General features: G+C 44.8%; 1 protein-coding gene across 1 annotated transcript; it reads right to left on the reverse strand.

The window, feature by feature from the left end:
- Positions 1 to 1,117: 1,117 nt before the first annotated feature.
- Positions 1,118 to 10,173, reverse strand: LOC109418416 (1-acyl-sn-glycerol-3-phosphate acyltransferase alpha). The gene is made up of 2 exons (XM_029866070.2): positions 10,020 to 10,173; positions 1,118 to 3,338 (listed from the first exon to the last, which is right to left on the reverse strand). The coding sequence occupies exon 2, from the start codon at positions 3,334 to 3,336 to the stop codon at positions 2,680 to 2,682; it is 657 nt and encodes a 218-aa protein (XP_029721930.2). The 5' UTR covers positions 3,337 to 3,338; positions 10,020 to 10,173; the 3' UTR covers positions 1,118 to 2,679.
- Positions 10,174 to 16,244: the final 6,071 nt, after the last annotated feature.

The following is a 16,244-nucleotide window of genomic DNA, read 5'->3' on the forward strand; positions in this document are numbered from 1 at the left end:
GGTAAAATGATCAGAGAATTATAAGGTTTTATATTTGCATTTTTATTTCTTTCCCCAATAATTCATTAAAGATCCTCAATTTAGTAGAGGTACTCTGCCTTAGACCGCTCTGTTGGGTAACAGCAGGTAACGACTGAAAACGTAATCTTTCAGAGCGAGGAAATGACGAGCTGAATAGAGATGGTCGGGTTTCGGGTTTTCAAACCCGAAACCCGACCCGAACCCGAGCCCGACGGGTACGGGTCGGGTTCGGGCTTGGAAATTTAAAAAAAAACTCGGGTTCGGGTCGGGTCCGGGTTTAAACAATTTAAAAATTTTCGGGTACGGGTCGGGTCGGGTTTAAATAATGTCGGGTTCAAGTCGGGTTTGGTACCAGTGTAGATAAATCAGTATTTACAAAAATGCTTAATTTGTTATATTCGATGCATTTAACAATTATTTTTAACCTCGGGTTTTGGTCGGGTTTATTGACAAATATTTTCTCGGGTTCGGGTCGGGTTCGGGTTTGATCGACGAAAAATTTTCGGGTTCGGGTCGGGTCCGGGTTTGACGGTAGAAAAAAATCTCGGGTTCGGGTCGGGTCCGGGTTTTGAAATTGAAAATTGATCGGGTACGGGTCAGGTTCGGGTCTGTAAAATATGAAACCCGACCATCTCTAGAGCTGAAGCTAACTTAATTTGATGCAATCGCGAACTTTTATCACCATTTTAGAAATTATGATACTGAATTGCAAAAACTTAACATAGGTTTGTGTTCTAAGCTCTGATACAATCTTGGATTTGAAATAGAAAGACTTTTGTTCTGCCGTAATTCTGCAAAGTGACGTAAGCGACATTGATAGTTTTGACCCATTTTTTGGTTATAATTCATAAAACCCTTGCTCATCCTCTAAGTTTCTTTCCATAGATGATAGATTACGACTAGATCTTGCATTCTAATAAAGCAGGCATACCGCAGTGTTGTTTTTACACCAGATATTATGCATAATACACCAAAGAATATCGATATTTTGAATGGCGCTTACGTCACTTTGCAGAATTACGGCAGTGTTGTGAATCTCTGATTTACGATTTCTTAGAATTAAGGATATTTCTCAAGAACTAACATACACACACCATTTGATGAAGAATTGCATATTTTATTATATCTTTTTGTTGTGTGTGTACTGTGGAATTATAATACAAAGCAGACAGATGTCTTTCTACACCAGGTTCGTGGAAACGAACCGAACGTTCTCTCGAGGAGGGGCACTTAACGTATATTAATATAAAATATTTTCTTCTAAATGCTACATAATTTCTCACTTCGTTATTTACTCGTCAGTTTGCGGTTTCATTTTTAGGAAATAAATAACTGTGAATGTATTTATTAAATGCTTTTTAAAAAAGTAATTTAATGGCACCAGTTGGACCTGCATTGATGAGTGACAGTCACATTAAAAATACTATAAATTATTTGAACAAAAAATACATTGCATTTGATATCTCTCTGGTTAGTTTTACGTTTGATTAACTTGCAACAAATTCATTATTCACCTAAAATGATAATTTTGGCATTAGTTAATAGTTTTTTTGGTCTCTTAGAATAGACTGACATTTGATTTAAATTACTAATGCATGTGGCAAATTTTGGTTTCAGACATCACTTCGTTGACCGTCATTAATTGGACCTTCATTCTCCAGAAATTATTGTACTAACTCGAACTAATTGACATCATATGTTTGACTGTTTCACAACAACATAAACAAATAGGTACAAATGCAGGAAAATAAACAAAACGTCTGCGAACATTGCATTGTTTATCGTGCTTGATTAGTGTTTATTGAGTCGTCGACTATTACAAGGTATGTTTATGGCAGGAATTATAACGAAAGTCTCGCCTAGCGTCATATGGAACGAGATCGACATACATTTGCGAGTCGAGTCTGTGCTACCACCGTTCCTCCTAAGGGGTTCATTATATTGATCTAGTCGGAGGTAAGTGACTCGACTGGAATCATTGTCGAGCACAGAAGCCACCCGTTTTTAGTTTTAAGTTAGCCACCCGTTACACGGTCGTGACAAACATCAAAATCTTTCAGAGGGGATTTTCTTACAAATTTGGGCCTAAGGGCCTTAGATTTTCATACAACTTTTTCCACTAGAGTTTCTATTAAAATAAGTTTATAGTTCTGTAAACCCTGTAAACTCGTTGAAAAAGTTGCTCGACAATCTAAGTTACTTCGGCCCAACTTTCACAACAATTTATAAAAAAAAATCACCAGATCTTAAAAGATGATGATCTATCCAAATAATGTTTCGAGAGGATTTCCGTTTGACTCGAGTGACAGAACAGACTCCCTATACTCACAATAATGTATGGATAATACTGTATTCGACCGGTTCATTTGCATGTTTTTTGGAATGGTAAAAGCTAGCCTTTTATTTCAGAACAGTGCGATCTTAAGATAACTTTAAAATAACAAAAAATGCACAAAAATACATTAATAAATATGGAATTTCAACAAAATATCAAGGTATTCCGACAACTTTTTCCTACTTATCATACATTTGCATTCTCTTCCACGAGGGGGTGTGCCTCCACCCCACATAAATACTCCACTCGTTCCACTCTCAGAGGGGACGAGGCTACGCCACCAGAAGTTAAAAACAAGTCAATATCTGTATCACACACCGCGCCTACTCCTTTCGCCGATAGGCGCCGCCCTCCTTCGTCGGCGAACCATTTGTCACCGCGGCATTCAAGCGATGACCACTAGATGCTAGCTTTGGCTTGATGAGATCATCCAGGCAGCGCAGCCGCAGTTTGGATGCGCTGAGCCCAACTTTGGCACCGCTGCTGACACTGTACTTGTTCTCCACTTCCTTCGTCGTGGCTTTGAAAGTGTCCAGCATGACGGTACGCACCCGTTCCATCAGCTCCGGGATGTCCTCGCTGGTTAGGCCCTTGGTTTCGATCGGTTCCAACGTGGTCACGATGACGTGACCGTTGTTCAGAATTTTGGCTTTGTCATCCAAAAACGAACCGTACGAGCTGTAGACGACCGGCATGATCGGCAGTTGCGATCGGACGGCCACGTGGAAGGCTCCCTTTTTGAACTGGTGGATTTCGTTGGTATTGCGCCGGGTGCCCTCCGGGAACACCCACAGTTTGGTGCGCTTCTCCTTCAGCATATCGGTGCATTCGTTCATGGCCGTGTGGGCCTTTTCGGCGTTCTTCCGGTCGATGAAGATCAGGCCGCTGAGCCACGCCGCTATACCGAACGGTCCGGTGTAGAGCAGTTCCTTCTTGGCAATGACGGTGCACTTGTCCATGACGTGCCAAAAGTCGAACATTCCTGAAATGAAAAAGGAACATTGTTGAACAATCGGTTTCGAACCGCCATTTATGGATAATGATAAAACATAAAACTTATACCTTAATACTAGTAACATTGTTTATATTAACATCGTAGTAATCTGTTTGGTGATAATACGATCGTTGAGTTCTATAGGGCACTGCATGAAAATCTCTCCTTCTCTTTCACTCTTACAGAAATTTTGTAAACAACAAGGCCACGAAACGTCAAAGTCCCGTACAAAATCAAAACAGTGCAGTGCCCTATAACCTGCTAAAAACCTCTAAAAACTAGCCGTGTACTGAGTATTTCAATAGGTTATGGGCTGTCAAGATTCTAGGCAACAGAATCAACAAGTGAAAAAAGAACAAACTAAGAGACTTCAAGATGTACGAAAATTGTATCGATCGGATTAAGTCAGAGACGGAAGCAACAGGGTACAGAGAAGTATTCACTAACGAGCCTGGATAAAACAAAGAGGAGAAACGTCAAAATTGGAACAGTCCATTTACTGTCATCCCCATAGTTCCAATCGAGCAGGAGACCTGTCAAAACGACAAGGATTCGCCACTTTGGTATACTCTATTCGAGACACTCACTGTTGATCTGTTGATACGTTTGAAAGTGAGGTCTGCGTTCAACGAACTGGTAGCAGAAGGAAGAGAGAGTAAGGGACTCTACAAGCTTGTCTTGTCCAGCGAGCAAAGATCCTGTGCCTATAGCCAAAGCGAATGAAAACATGATGCCCATGATGGCATCGAAGAATGGGTCACTTGAACAGTCATAGATTGAAGCGGCTACGTTCCATAGCGGATACCATCGCTTTTGTGGACTCCATCATTCCAACGTGTGCAACGTGCTTTCGAGGAAATTATAGTCGTCAACCATTCGTGTACTTTTTGAAATCAAAATAATGCAGGTGCGAATAGGTGCATGTTGTCTAGCCCGATGACAATCATTGGTACACCGAACGGAAAGTACATTGCCGGCACACCTGCGTGATGTGACCACCTCTGCGTACCAGACATCCTGTCTGGGCAGCTAGCTGCAACTCAGATACCGTTCGCGTATAGAACAGCGGATACTTCTCCTTCGAGCCCTCTTCGCCGACATGGTCTACGGTCCGAGACTCGTTCTCAAGCCGGTTGATGTTGCCCGTTCACGTGACTATCAGTGGCTCGAGTGTCCTTTCCGCCTTCAGCTGTTTCGCCACCGCATCATTCACTAGCGTCGCCGACGAACGTTCGTCCAAAAACGCGACGGTATCGTACTGTCACTTGCCGACGTAGAGCGTTACCGTCATTGTCCGAAATATCACCGTGCAGTCCGACTTCGCCTTCTGCAGCTGCACTGGTTCTTCCACCCGATGTAGCAGAGGATGATGAGCCCCCTGGCAATTTCACATCGTACAGCGAATCTTCGACGAGCACCGACCTCCACTGTGTTTGTTCAGGCAGATTCCACAGAGTTTCTGCCTCTCGACTCGACTTCGCGTAGCCGTTCCGCGATGTTCATTCGCCTGAGCTCATCGCAATTACGGATGAGATGATCCGTTCGCCTGCATATCCAACATAGCCGGCTGGCCATCTCGTTACGAGAACCTTCGCTGTGCTTCCGCTCGGATTCGTGCATATGCACAAACTCCTTTTTCCACGGATTCTCTCTCCCTGGCCGCGCTCGCTCATTCACTGACAGCGTTGAGAACTCCGTCACCTCAGAGACGTCGGAAACGATGTCGGTTGTGAATCGAGTGAACATCCTCGGCGGACTGTCCACTCTGCCGCGCTTATACCGCACCCAATCCAGCTTGTAGCTCGGCGGCAATTTGTCGACCAGCTTCTGCACTAGCATCGGGTTGTTGAGGTGGTCGCTGAGCTGTGCCGCCTCGAGATGATCGCACAATTGCTTTACGGTGATGCCGAAACTTATGAAGGTTTCCAGCCGATCGGCTCTCGGCGCTGGAGCGTTTCTCACCTTTGTCAGCAGCGTCTTCAACGGCTTCTCCGGCTTTCCGAACAAGTTCCGTAAATCGGCAATCACGTCCGGAACTGAGTCTGGTAGAACCAGCCTGCTTCTTACAGCCTCCAGTGCGTCGCCTTGCAAGCAGTCCTGTAACCGCTTCTGGTACTCCAAATTCGAAAATCCGCACGCCGTCGTCGTGTATTCGAAGCTGCTAATAAACAGCGGCCAGACTTCTGCTTCTCCCCGACACTTTGGAAGGAGTTGCGACACTGCTTTCGAGCAGCTAGTTGCTCCCTGGAGATCCGACCAACGCTTGGCCCTGGCCCTTCAGCACCTCTGCTTCTCCGCAGACTGCTATGCCGCCACAGAGGTCCAATTTTGAGAAAAGCTGTCAGAAACTCAATTTTTGAACATGTCTTATATTGATTACAGTACCTGAGCATTCATCCATAATACAAGGAGCACTAACTGGCATTTAAAAAAAAATGGAAATATTGATTTTGCATTTTGTAACAGCACTGAATGACTGCTGATGGAAAAATTACTGAATTTTTGATAAAGAACACAAACAAGTTCAACCACTACAAAAGTTTTTTGATATAAGTAATACAATTGCTTTCAAAAGTTGTTTTGTAAGTTCTTGCGTATATCAGACATCTGCAATGGAGCAAGAAATCAAAACAACACATTTGGCTTCAAAATTGACATTACATGTCATTAGTACGAGAAATTCTGACAGTTCGACATCAAAGTGTCTTACAAATCACTGCCCGCTACTCCCCGCGAGGAGATTCCGTTCAAATGCTCGTTTATGTATGCAGAATTGGTTAAAGAAAAATGCAACTGCCAAGAGCTGCCAAAACAATAGCGCCATGATGAAATGTGTATCGTAAAATTGTATGAAAAACATCAATTTTGTTCGGATTTTGTTCGAAGAAATCCACAAAAAATGAAAATGCCTTTAAAATGAAATTGAGCATGTTCCAATACATTCATATATGCGGAAACTAGCAGACTACTATGATTTGGCAATTTTTGCCAAGTATTTTCAAATCTGGACCACTGTGATGCCGGCTGCTTTCCGCTCGATCGTCTAGCTTGAGACTAACTGAGGCTTACCGATTGCTCAATAGGCCCAGTGGCTGAACCAAGACTCCCGGATCAACTAGCTCAGTAGCATGAGACCCCTCGAGCTGTGTCTCAGGGCCGGCAGGCATAGACCGGTTAACCGATCTAGGCCGAATCGTGTGGATAGTGAGGGTGCGCTTCAGTGACGGTACCAAAAGTTAGGTCAAAATGGTCCTGATAGGTAAGGTAACCAGGAATTAGGCACTAGTGCTACCAAGGCCAGTAGTTGGGATATACCTGAATGAACGTAGGCTGCTTTTTCCAACTACGCAGGTTCACAGAACGAAAAACTATCCAAAGCCGCTTTTCAAAGAAACTCACTTTTATCACACACGAGCGCCGTTTTGAAAGTGATCATGGCGATCGCCTCAAGCCTCAAAATGCCCTTCATTCCATCCTTTCCATCTGTTCCTTCGTCCTTACTCCATGTTGCCTATCCTTGGTAGCAAACAACCACCCATTATGCTACCAGGTTGCCTACATTTGTACTCACAGCTGACTTTTCGCTCGCCTCCTATTTCGACCATAGTTGATTTAAAATACAATTAACATTCAGATTTCAACATTCGAACAAACTAATACAAAATTACATTTTTTCATTTAACTAACAAACCCTATTATTAAAACCAAACACTAATCAAACAAACACTACAGTTTCCTTGAAAAAATGCACAAAATTAAAATAAATCTGGGGATCTTGTAACTGAACGGTTACAAGCTGCTCTCCGTAGATTCGGCCAACTCTTGGCCCCGGCCCGTCAGCAACTCTGCTCCTTCTCAGACTGCCTCGCCGGCTGCTCTCCGCACGAACGTCTTTGAACGACTCGTCGCTTCTGCTGTCGCCATCACTGTCGCTGTCCTCACTTGAGCCAGCTTCGAATTCCGTGATCACCGGCACTTTCGACATTGGCTTTGGCTTGCCAACTTGCTTCGAGCATCCCGTTCCAAATGGGCCCTCTCCTATCCTTTCTGGTACGCTCTCCGAAAAACCGCTCTCACGCATTATTTTCTTCGGATGGTTCTTCGAAGTTTCACGAACTCTTGCTCTGTAGCCAGTTGGGCATCTAGCAACTTTTGTTCCCGCTTTTAGCGCTGAACCTGGAGTTCCAGCTCACGTATCTCCTGTTCTAGTCTCAGCTGCTCTTCCTTCCACGTTTTCAGCCGAGCGAGTATCTAGTTTCTTTCGCGCCGCCATCCGCTTTGCAAAGGCCTTCTCCTTGCCGATTGCTCCTCTTCCAAATGCTTCTCAGCTTCTTGCTCCTTTTCTTGCCCGCTGCATCCGGAACTTTCAGCTGCTGAGCACTACTTTTCGGCAATCACTTTTGACAACTCCTTCGTCAACACCAGCGCAAGAAAAACGTGCCCAGTGTTCACTACTTTGGACCCAGTTTACGTCCTTAGAGATCGACTCACACATCGAACAGAACAAACATTGCTCGGTCTTGGAAGGTGAGGAAGTCATTCCGAGGAATCCGGTTTCAAATTTTGATTTGTTTTTACTATACTATACTATAGTATAAGAAAGGATTTGCTCCCGTACTTCCTTAGGACTTTTTTTTTACTGACTATTACTTCAGAAACTTCACAACATTCTTACCTTACCTTACCAATCAGGCTAAGGCCTGGGTGGCCTCTGCTGTACATAGTAGCCGTCTCCATTCCACTCGGTCCATGGCTGTTTGTCTCCAGTTCCGCACTCTGCGTAGGGTCCGCAGATCGTCCTCCACTTGGTCGACCCACCTAGCTCGCTGCGCTCCACGTCTTCTTGTACCGGTCGGATGACTCTCGAGAACCATTTTAGTCGGGTTGCTATCCGACATCCTGATGACGTGACCCGTCCACCGTAGCCTCCCGATTTTCGCGGTATGGACGATGGTTGGTTGGTTCATTCGCCTTCTCCAAGTCCCGTCTTCCATTTGCACTCCGCCGTAGATGGTACGCAACACCTTCCGTTCGAAAACTCCAAGGGCGCGTTGGTCCTCTGCACCTAGGGTCCATGTTTCGTGCCCATAGAGGAAGTCCGGTCTAATCAGCGTTTTGTAGATGGTTAACTTCGTGTTACGGTGAACTTTATTCGATCGTAGAGTTCTGCGGAGTCCAAAGTAAGCACGATTTCCTGCCACAATGCGCCTCTGAATTTTTCTGCTGGTGTCGTTGTCGACGGTTACCAGTGAGCCCAAGTACACGAATTCTTCAATCGCCTCGATTTCATCACCGTCGATATAAATTCGGGGTAGCGGGCGCGCTGATTCTTCCCTGGAGCCCTTTGCCATCATGTACTTTGTCTTCGACACATTAATAACTAGTCCGATTCGTCTGGCTTCACTCTTTAGTCGGATGTACGTTTCCACCATCGTCTCAAATTTACGAGCTATAATATCAATATCATCAGCGAAACCAAGCAGCTGAACGGACTTCGTGAAAATAGGTCCACTCGTGTTTATCCCCGCTCTCCTAATTACACCCTCCAAAGCAATGTTGAACAGCAAGCACGAAAGACCATTTCCTTGCCGTAACCCTCTGCGAGATTCAAAGGGACTCGAGAGTGTCCCTGATACTCAAACTACGCACATCACTCAATCCATCGTCGCCTTGATCAACCGTATCAGTTTATCCGGGAATCCGTATTCGTGCATAATCTGCCATAGCTGTTCTCGATCGATTGTATCATACGCCGATTTGAAATCGATGAACAAGTGATGTGTGGGCACGTTGTATTCGCGGCATTTCTGCAACACCTGGCGGATGGCGAACATCTGGTCCGTTGTAGCGCGTTCGCCCATAAATCCAGTCTTGCAATCGGTGATAGACGGCGGCATAAAATTTGAGAGAGTAGCTTGTAGGCAGCGCTCAGTAGTGTGATAGCGCGGTAGTTCCCGCAATCCAACTTGTCGCCTTTTTTGTAGATGGGACACACGATACCTTCCATCCATTCCTCCGGTAATACTTCCTCCTCCCAAATCTTGGTAATGACCCAGTGTAGTGCTCTCACCAGTGCTTCTCCACCGTATTTTAGAAGCTCGCTTGGTAGTCAATCTGCTCCAACGGCTTTGTTGTTTTTCAACCGGTCAACCTCCTCCTCAATCTCTTGGAGGCCAGGGGCCGGAAGTCTTTCGTCCTGTGCACATACTCCTAGATCTGTTACCACGCCACCTTCGGTACTTGCAACGTCGCCATTGAGGTGCTCATCGTAATGCTGCCGCCACCTCTCGACCACCTCACGCTCGCTCGTGAGAATATTCCCGTGATTATCTCGGCACATGTCGGCTTGTGGCACAAAGCCTCTGCGCGAGCGGTTCAGCTTCTCGTAGAACTTTCGTGTGTCCTTAGCGCGGTACAGCTTTTCCATCGCTTCGCAATCTCGTTCTTCCTGCTGGCGCTTCTTCATCCGGAAGACTGAGTTCTGCCTGTTCCGCGCCTGTTTGTAACGTGCCTCATTCGCTCTCGTACGGTGTTGCACCATTCTCGCCCATGCTACATCCTTCTTATTTTTCAACTGTTCACATTCGCCGTCGTACCAGTCGTTTCTGTGATTCGAAGTCGCGAAGCCAACATTCACGGCATATATAAAACTCTACAATTCGTACTTACCCAAAATGTCCAACGAACTCTGATGGTTGGCTACGATAATGTATGCCTCATCGCGCGACAAAATATCAGCTCCCCGCAACTCCCATTTTATCCCGAGCACGGTAGATATCGGCCGGCAGAATGTTCCTGCCCATCTAGAATGAGAAACAGAATAAGAAAATTATGTTTAAATAATGTTTTAGGAAGCATAGTAAGACATCGAAATCAGTTTATACGTTGGATAAACGAATTCCCAAATCACACGATACAGATATAAAAGACATCACTGAGGTCACCCTTCTGCACCATGTATCTGCAACCTTGAGATAATCCTTTCCAAACAATTCTTCGATATTGATATTATCTATGTATTTGCATGTAGCCACATGCCTCCCTCAAAAGTGCATTCGGTAATCGCTTATCGCTAGGTGACAACAAACAGAAAAGTCAGTCTAGAAAATAGAGGTAATAAACTATAGAGGAAGAATGTCGCTGGCGTCGCTGCCGGAACATCTTTTGCTGGCGGGGATAGGCAGGGATATAAATGTCAAAGCGAAAAAGTATGCAGTTTGACAGGTAGATACCCGGGATGTTTGCGAAAGAGAACAAAGGGAACAGCAGCGACATTCGTCCTCTATAGTTTTTTAACTCTATTGTCTAGAATGATGGAGATTAGTGGGATTTGCTTAATTCGAAATGCAGTTGCCCATGCACTTTGATTGATTGTTATCGTCGAGGACCGATACCGAATTTTGAAGATTTGCAGACGAATTCATATAGCAGCGCATGCGATAAGATAAGGTAAGCGACGTCAATTTAAGTGAGTATATGACGGTTGGTTACCGTTACGTTCCAACTCTTGTTACAGTAAACATGTGTTGCTGGGGACAGTCTCTTTCGGAGTTATCAATACTTATTGAAAGCAGATTTCGTTGCAATCAGCTTCAATCCTAAAAATTCATTTTATTTTTAAATACAAATCTTACATATAATTCTATTTGCAAACTTACATTCTAGTATATTTCCGGATCCCCGAAGGAGAACTTCTCCAACAAAACACGTACTATGTGCAGTTTCTTTACTGCCATCTACTATACTACTAAATGACCTAAGAGAGTGAGGTGAAGCTCGTAGCAAATAGGTATTTTATCCAATGTTGCCAGTTTCACTAAACATGAAAACCTTCCCAACAAGTGTGAATGATTGAATGGATCGCCAACAATCAAGTTATGCTATCAGCGAACTGTGCCGCATCATCTTCAGGCTAGTCAACACGCAATCTGTCACTTTTCGCTTGGCATGCAGGCACCAACGTGAACCTTCTGCCACACAACCAGTTCCAAAAAATACACCGACAACATAAACGAGATTTTCACGTGAGGCACTACAATTCGTTAAGGACTACTTATTGTCACGCCAGATAAAAAAAGATTTTTGTTGTACTATGATGACCGTTCCATATCATTGACGTTATCATATGATTGAGCAGACACCCTCATTCACACTACTGAAGCACCCGACGGAATCAGATAACGAGCATTTTTTTATATCATTTATCATACACCATGGGAAATCCCCTTGTGACGAAGCACCTTAGCACGAGTCATAACTTATGCATACAGAGTAGTCACGAAAGGATTCTCGCCTTGGTGTTTTATGTATTGTCCTACATGTCGCTCAATCTGGTGGTAGTTGTAAGGTATATCATATTAATTAACCTAATGGATTGTAATTGTAAATTATACTCTAGCATTTGTTTTCGACCAGCATTTCCTGTCTAAATTCGGGTAGAAGCATTGGGCGAGTGAATGCATCGTCGATTGTTTATTGTCGCGCTTATCTTTTTTTAGAGTCCTGCGGCGGTCGTACGCTCGCAAGGCATACCGCCGCATGACAGTCGCAAGGCAAAACAAAAGAAAAAGTGTTCCCGCCAAAAACAAAAGCACGTGGGTTCCGCGAAGTGACAGATGTTTTTGAATGTATTTGTGACGAACGGCAAGAGTGGCTCAGTGGAATGAGTGTTCTTGCTGTCAAACCCCATATAAAGGAATCATATACTTTTAAATCTGGTGACGCTGTTATGATTAGTGACTGTCGCGCTTATATCAGAAACCAGAGGCAAATAATCGCCATATTCTGATATTTCTTGAGAGGCATAATATCCTCCCATACATATATCAGTATTCTGACGTCGACGTGTAACAGGCGATATTGTTCCGAGATGGAAAAGACCGCCGTCAGTTAAGTGTTCTGCTTAGCTGGTAGGGCTGATACCTGTTGTTCTTCTGAGTTCACCTAGGATAAGGAGGTACTTCCCGATCGTAAGTATTCTAGTAACCAGCGGCTGTGTATGGAATGCTGTACCGCTTGAGATATACCTAAGGAAGCAATCCCTTCAGCGTGATGTAGACAGCGCGGTTTCAGCAGTATGCTGAAAACCTTCAATCACCAAGAAAAGTAAAAGTAGAGTAAACGGATTGTTTCCACGACAACAGACTAGGCAACGAATCAAGGGAAATCTTAGGAATGTCTAATCTTCGAACGTGAGGAAACGTAGGAAGGCAGGTGCCAAGTATGAGAAGGGTGACGCGCTCGTCATCAAGACTGAACAATCCAAGTACTCGGAAATCTACGGATGGAAGGTGTTGAGCAGCGACCACAAGACACGGTGAAGGCCATAAGACACAAGACTGCACGAGTCCACCCAAGTGTTTGATATGTTCAGAGAAATCCGCAAACATCAAGCTCTCAACGGAAGGTCCCAGGTGCCCCGGCTTTCCGAAGAGCCACAGCTGAAAGATCACAGTGTAGGTAACGCAGCTGAATCTGAACCGCTGTGACGCAGCGTAGGCAATTTCTGAATGTAGGATGGATATCACCGCCATCATAGCGAACCCATAATGAGTAACTGCGGGTAACGGCAACTGGGTCGCGGATGGGTCCGGCAAAATGGCAGCGATATGGACGACGGGTAAATACCCCGTCCAGGAGTTAGTGTTACTACTTACGAGGGCTTCGTGGTTGCCAAAGTATGCGGGATCTGATTTTAATGTCCGGGCCGTGGAATGCGGAAGTCGTTTTACGAACTATCGGGGTCAGATCCTGCTAAAAGCACTGATGGCCGACCATGCTAGATGTCGATTTGGCTAATGTCGAACCAAAATAGTACCTTTAGTCGGTACGGAACGGAGGCGATTATAGGGCACTGCATTGTTTTGATTCTGTATGGGATTTTGACGTTTCTTGGCCTTGTTGTTTACAAAATATCTGTAAGAGTGAAAGAGAGGGAAAGAATTTCATGCAGTGCCCTATGGTCCACTGCACGAATTTATGCTGACCTGCTTACTCCCGCACGAAATTTGACGTTTGAGCGGTGTCGGCACCGCTCAAACGTCAAATTTTCTGTGAGAGTAAGCAGGCCAGCACAAATTCGTGCAGTGGACCATAGACGTCCTGCAGTAGTTCAAATTGGAGTGTATACGATGGCTACGCTCACAGCGATCACCTGGTGATTCGCTACAATATCAACTATAGCAACAGCAGGCAATGGGTAGAAGAAGAGGCGGCTAAACCAAGGCCAAGCTCTCGAAGGTGGAGGACATCATACTTCAACGACGAAGTATTTAGGAAGGCGATTCGCCATGAGCGAAATCTACTTGGTTTAGACGACGACGAGCTGGTAGCGGTGCTCTCGCGTGCGTGTGATGCGACCATGTCTTGGCGAGTCTACCCTAGAAATGGGAGAGCACCGGCTTACGGGTGGACTCAAGCGATTGCAGACCTGCGCCGCGCCTGCCTACGGGCCTGAAAACGGATGCAGCGGGCACATACTGATGAGGAGCGAAGGGTGGTGTTCACCGCTGCTTAAGTCGTGCAGAAGACTGAGATAAGGGCAGTCACCAGAGATGATGGAGGGGATCATTTACGGACTCTTTCCGCGTCATGATCCTAGTTAGTTCGTGGAGCCTCGTAGCCGTGCGGTTAAGGTCACCAAGCTTCTAATCGCACCATGCTACGGGGTGAGGGTTCGATTCCCGCTCCGGCCGATGAAACTTTTCGTGAGAATAGTTTCTTCTCCGTATCCACTGGTGCATGCTCCGTGTGTCCCTTGTCTAGTGTTTAGTTTCATTCAGTCTGTACAGCCTCTGGCTGAAGACGGTGTCCGCGTCTTGTTTTTATTGGTCTCCTTCCGCAGGATCGCTAGGAACTGGCACTGGTGATGAGGAGAGGGTCACCGATGAGGAACTTCCGGGGATTACAAAATCTCTTAGCGTTGACAAGATGTACTATGTAAAAATACCTTAACGAGGGAGTTTTCCCAGAGGTTTGAAAGCAACAGAACCTGGTACTTCATATTGCCAAAGATGGGAGAACCTCCCGTTGGCATATGGATCCGAGTATAGACGAACTAGCTGACCTGGCAAACTTTGTATTGCCCCATTTTAATAGTAAGAAATCAAAGCTTGTTTTTCTCAGAGATGGCGCCACCACATTAAAAGTAAAATCATTTTTCTTGTATGGACAAATCGCTGGCTTGCACTTGTTCCGCATCGCAACAATTTGTACCCTGGGGCAAAAAGTTGCAAATTAGAAACGAAATCATTATACCTATGCGTTTCTTCCGGATTTATTACAGTAACAGAGAATTTATTACGCCACCATACGAATTTCAAGCTGTTTAGCTGTTTACTTCTTTTTTCTGACTGGCATATTCCACCCGTGCTGCGCATGATGTTTCCGAGTGGATAGGTGCAGGCGGCGCCGCTGTCAATGTGAAAAACACGTGGAACGCGAGCGCCGTCTACGATCGCATAGCGTAACCTTCGCCGTTACTTTACATTGCTATCACGTTTACCGCATTTATCAGAAAAGCGCCTCTACCGGCACTCTAGCAAAAACGCAGCTGATTGCTTCCTATTGTGGATCTTTCACTACGACACTTTAAATTGGTTTACCTCTGATGGTTTTTAATATCTTTTGTTCCGGAAGAATCTAAAGTGGAACCCCTGGAGGTGTTCGTGGTAAATTCCTCGAGGAATTGCTGGTAAATTACTGGTAAATCCTGGTGGAACTACTGGAGAAATCTCTTGAATCAATTTCTTGAGAAATCTCTGGAGGAATCCTTGGAGGAATCCTTGGATTCTTGGAATAATTCGTGTATAAACTCCGGGAGGATGATTTCCTGGAGAAATACCTGGAAAAATTGCCGTTGTAATTTCTGAACGAATAATTGGATTCATTTCTGCAAGAATTCCTGAGGTAATTTCCGCAGGAGTTCCTGGGAATTTCAAAGGTATTCCTGGAGGAGTCCCAGAATCAAATCCTGAAGAAATGCCTGGATGAATCCCTGGAGGAATGCCTATGAAAATCTCTAGGGGAAGTCCTGGAGGAATGCCTGGAGGTATTCCTAAAAAAATTTCTGGAGGAGTTCCAAGAACTTTCCCAAGAGAATTCCCCAGAGAAGCTGGGAATCCCTGCAGGGATTTCCAGAGGAATTTCTGAAGGAATTCCTGGAAAAATTCTTGGTGGAATATCTGGATGAATTATTGGAAGAATCATCGGAGGAATTCCTGGAAGAATCTTAAGAGGAATCCCTAAAGGAATTTCTGGTAAATACCTGGACCAATTCCTGAAGGAGTTCCTGGAGGAAATTCTGGTTGGATTCCTGGAGGGATCCCTTGAAGCAATTCCTGAAGAAATCTCTGGAGTAATCCTTGGAGTAATATCTGGAGGAGAAATTTCTTTTAAAAATTTCTCAAGGAAACCCTGGGAGAATTCCCGGAGGAATCCCTGGAAAAACTTCTGGAGGAATTACTGAAGAAATTTTTGAAACAATTTCAAAAAGGGATCCCTGGAGGATTTTCTGGATCAATTCCTGGATTAATTCTTAAGGTAATTCCTGGAGGTATTCTCGTTTGGCAATCCTGGATGAAATCCAGAATTCCTGAGGTAAATTCTGCAGGAATTTCTGAGTTTATACCTGCACGAATTCCTGGGGTGATTCCTGGTGGAATTTTTAAAGGTATTACGGGAGGAGTCCCAGAATTAAATCCTGAAGGAATGCCTGGATGAATCCCTGGATGAATGCCTGGAGGTATTTTTAAAAGAATTCCTGGAGGAATTCCTAAAAGAATTCGTGGAGTAATTCCAAGAGCAATCCCTAGAGGAACTCCTGAAGTAATGCCTGGAAGAGCTCCTGAAAGAATTCCAGTAGACATACCTGAGAGAATTTCTGGAGAAATCTCC

Source organism: Aedes albopictus, chromosome 3 (assembly GCF_035046485.1).
Source record: "Aedes albopictus strain Foshan chromosome 3, AalbF5, whole genome shotgun sequence".
Taxonomy (NCBI): domain Eukaryota; kingdom Metazoa; phylum Arthropoda; class Insecta; order Diptera; family Culicidae; genus Aedes; species Aedes albopictus.

Bases quoted from the DNA above. Each gene is read 5' to 3' on its own strand.
- LOC109418416 (XM_029866070.2), bottom strand. From the start codon at position 3,336: ATGTTCGACTTTTGGCACGTCATGGACAAGTGCACCGTCATTGCCAAG.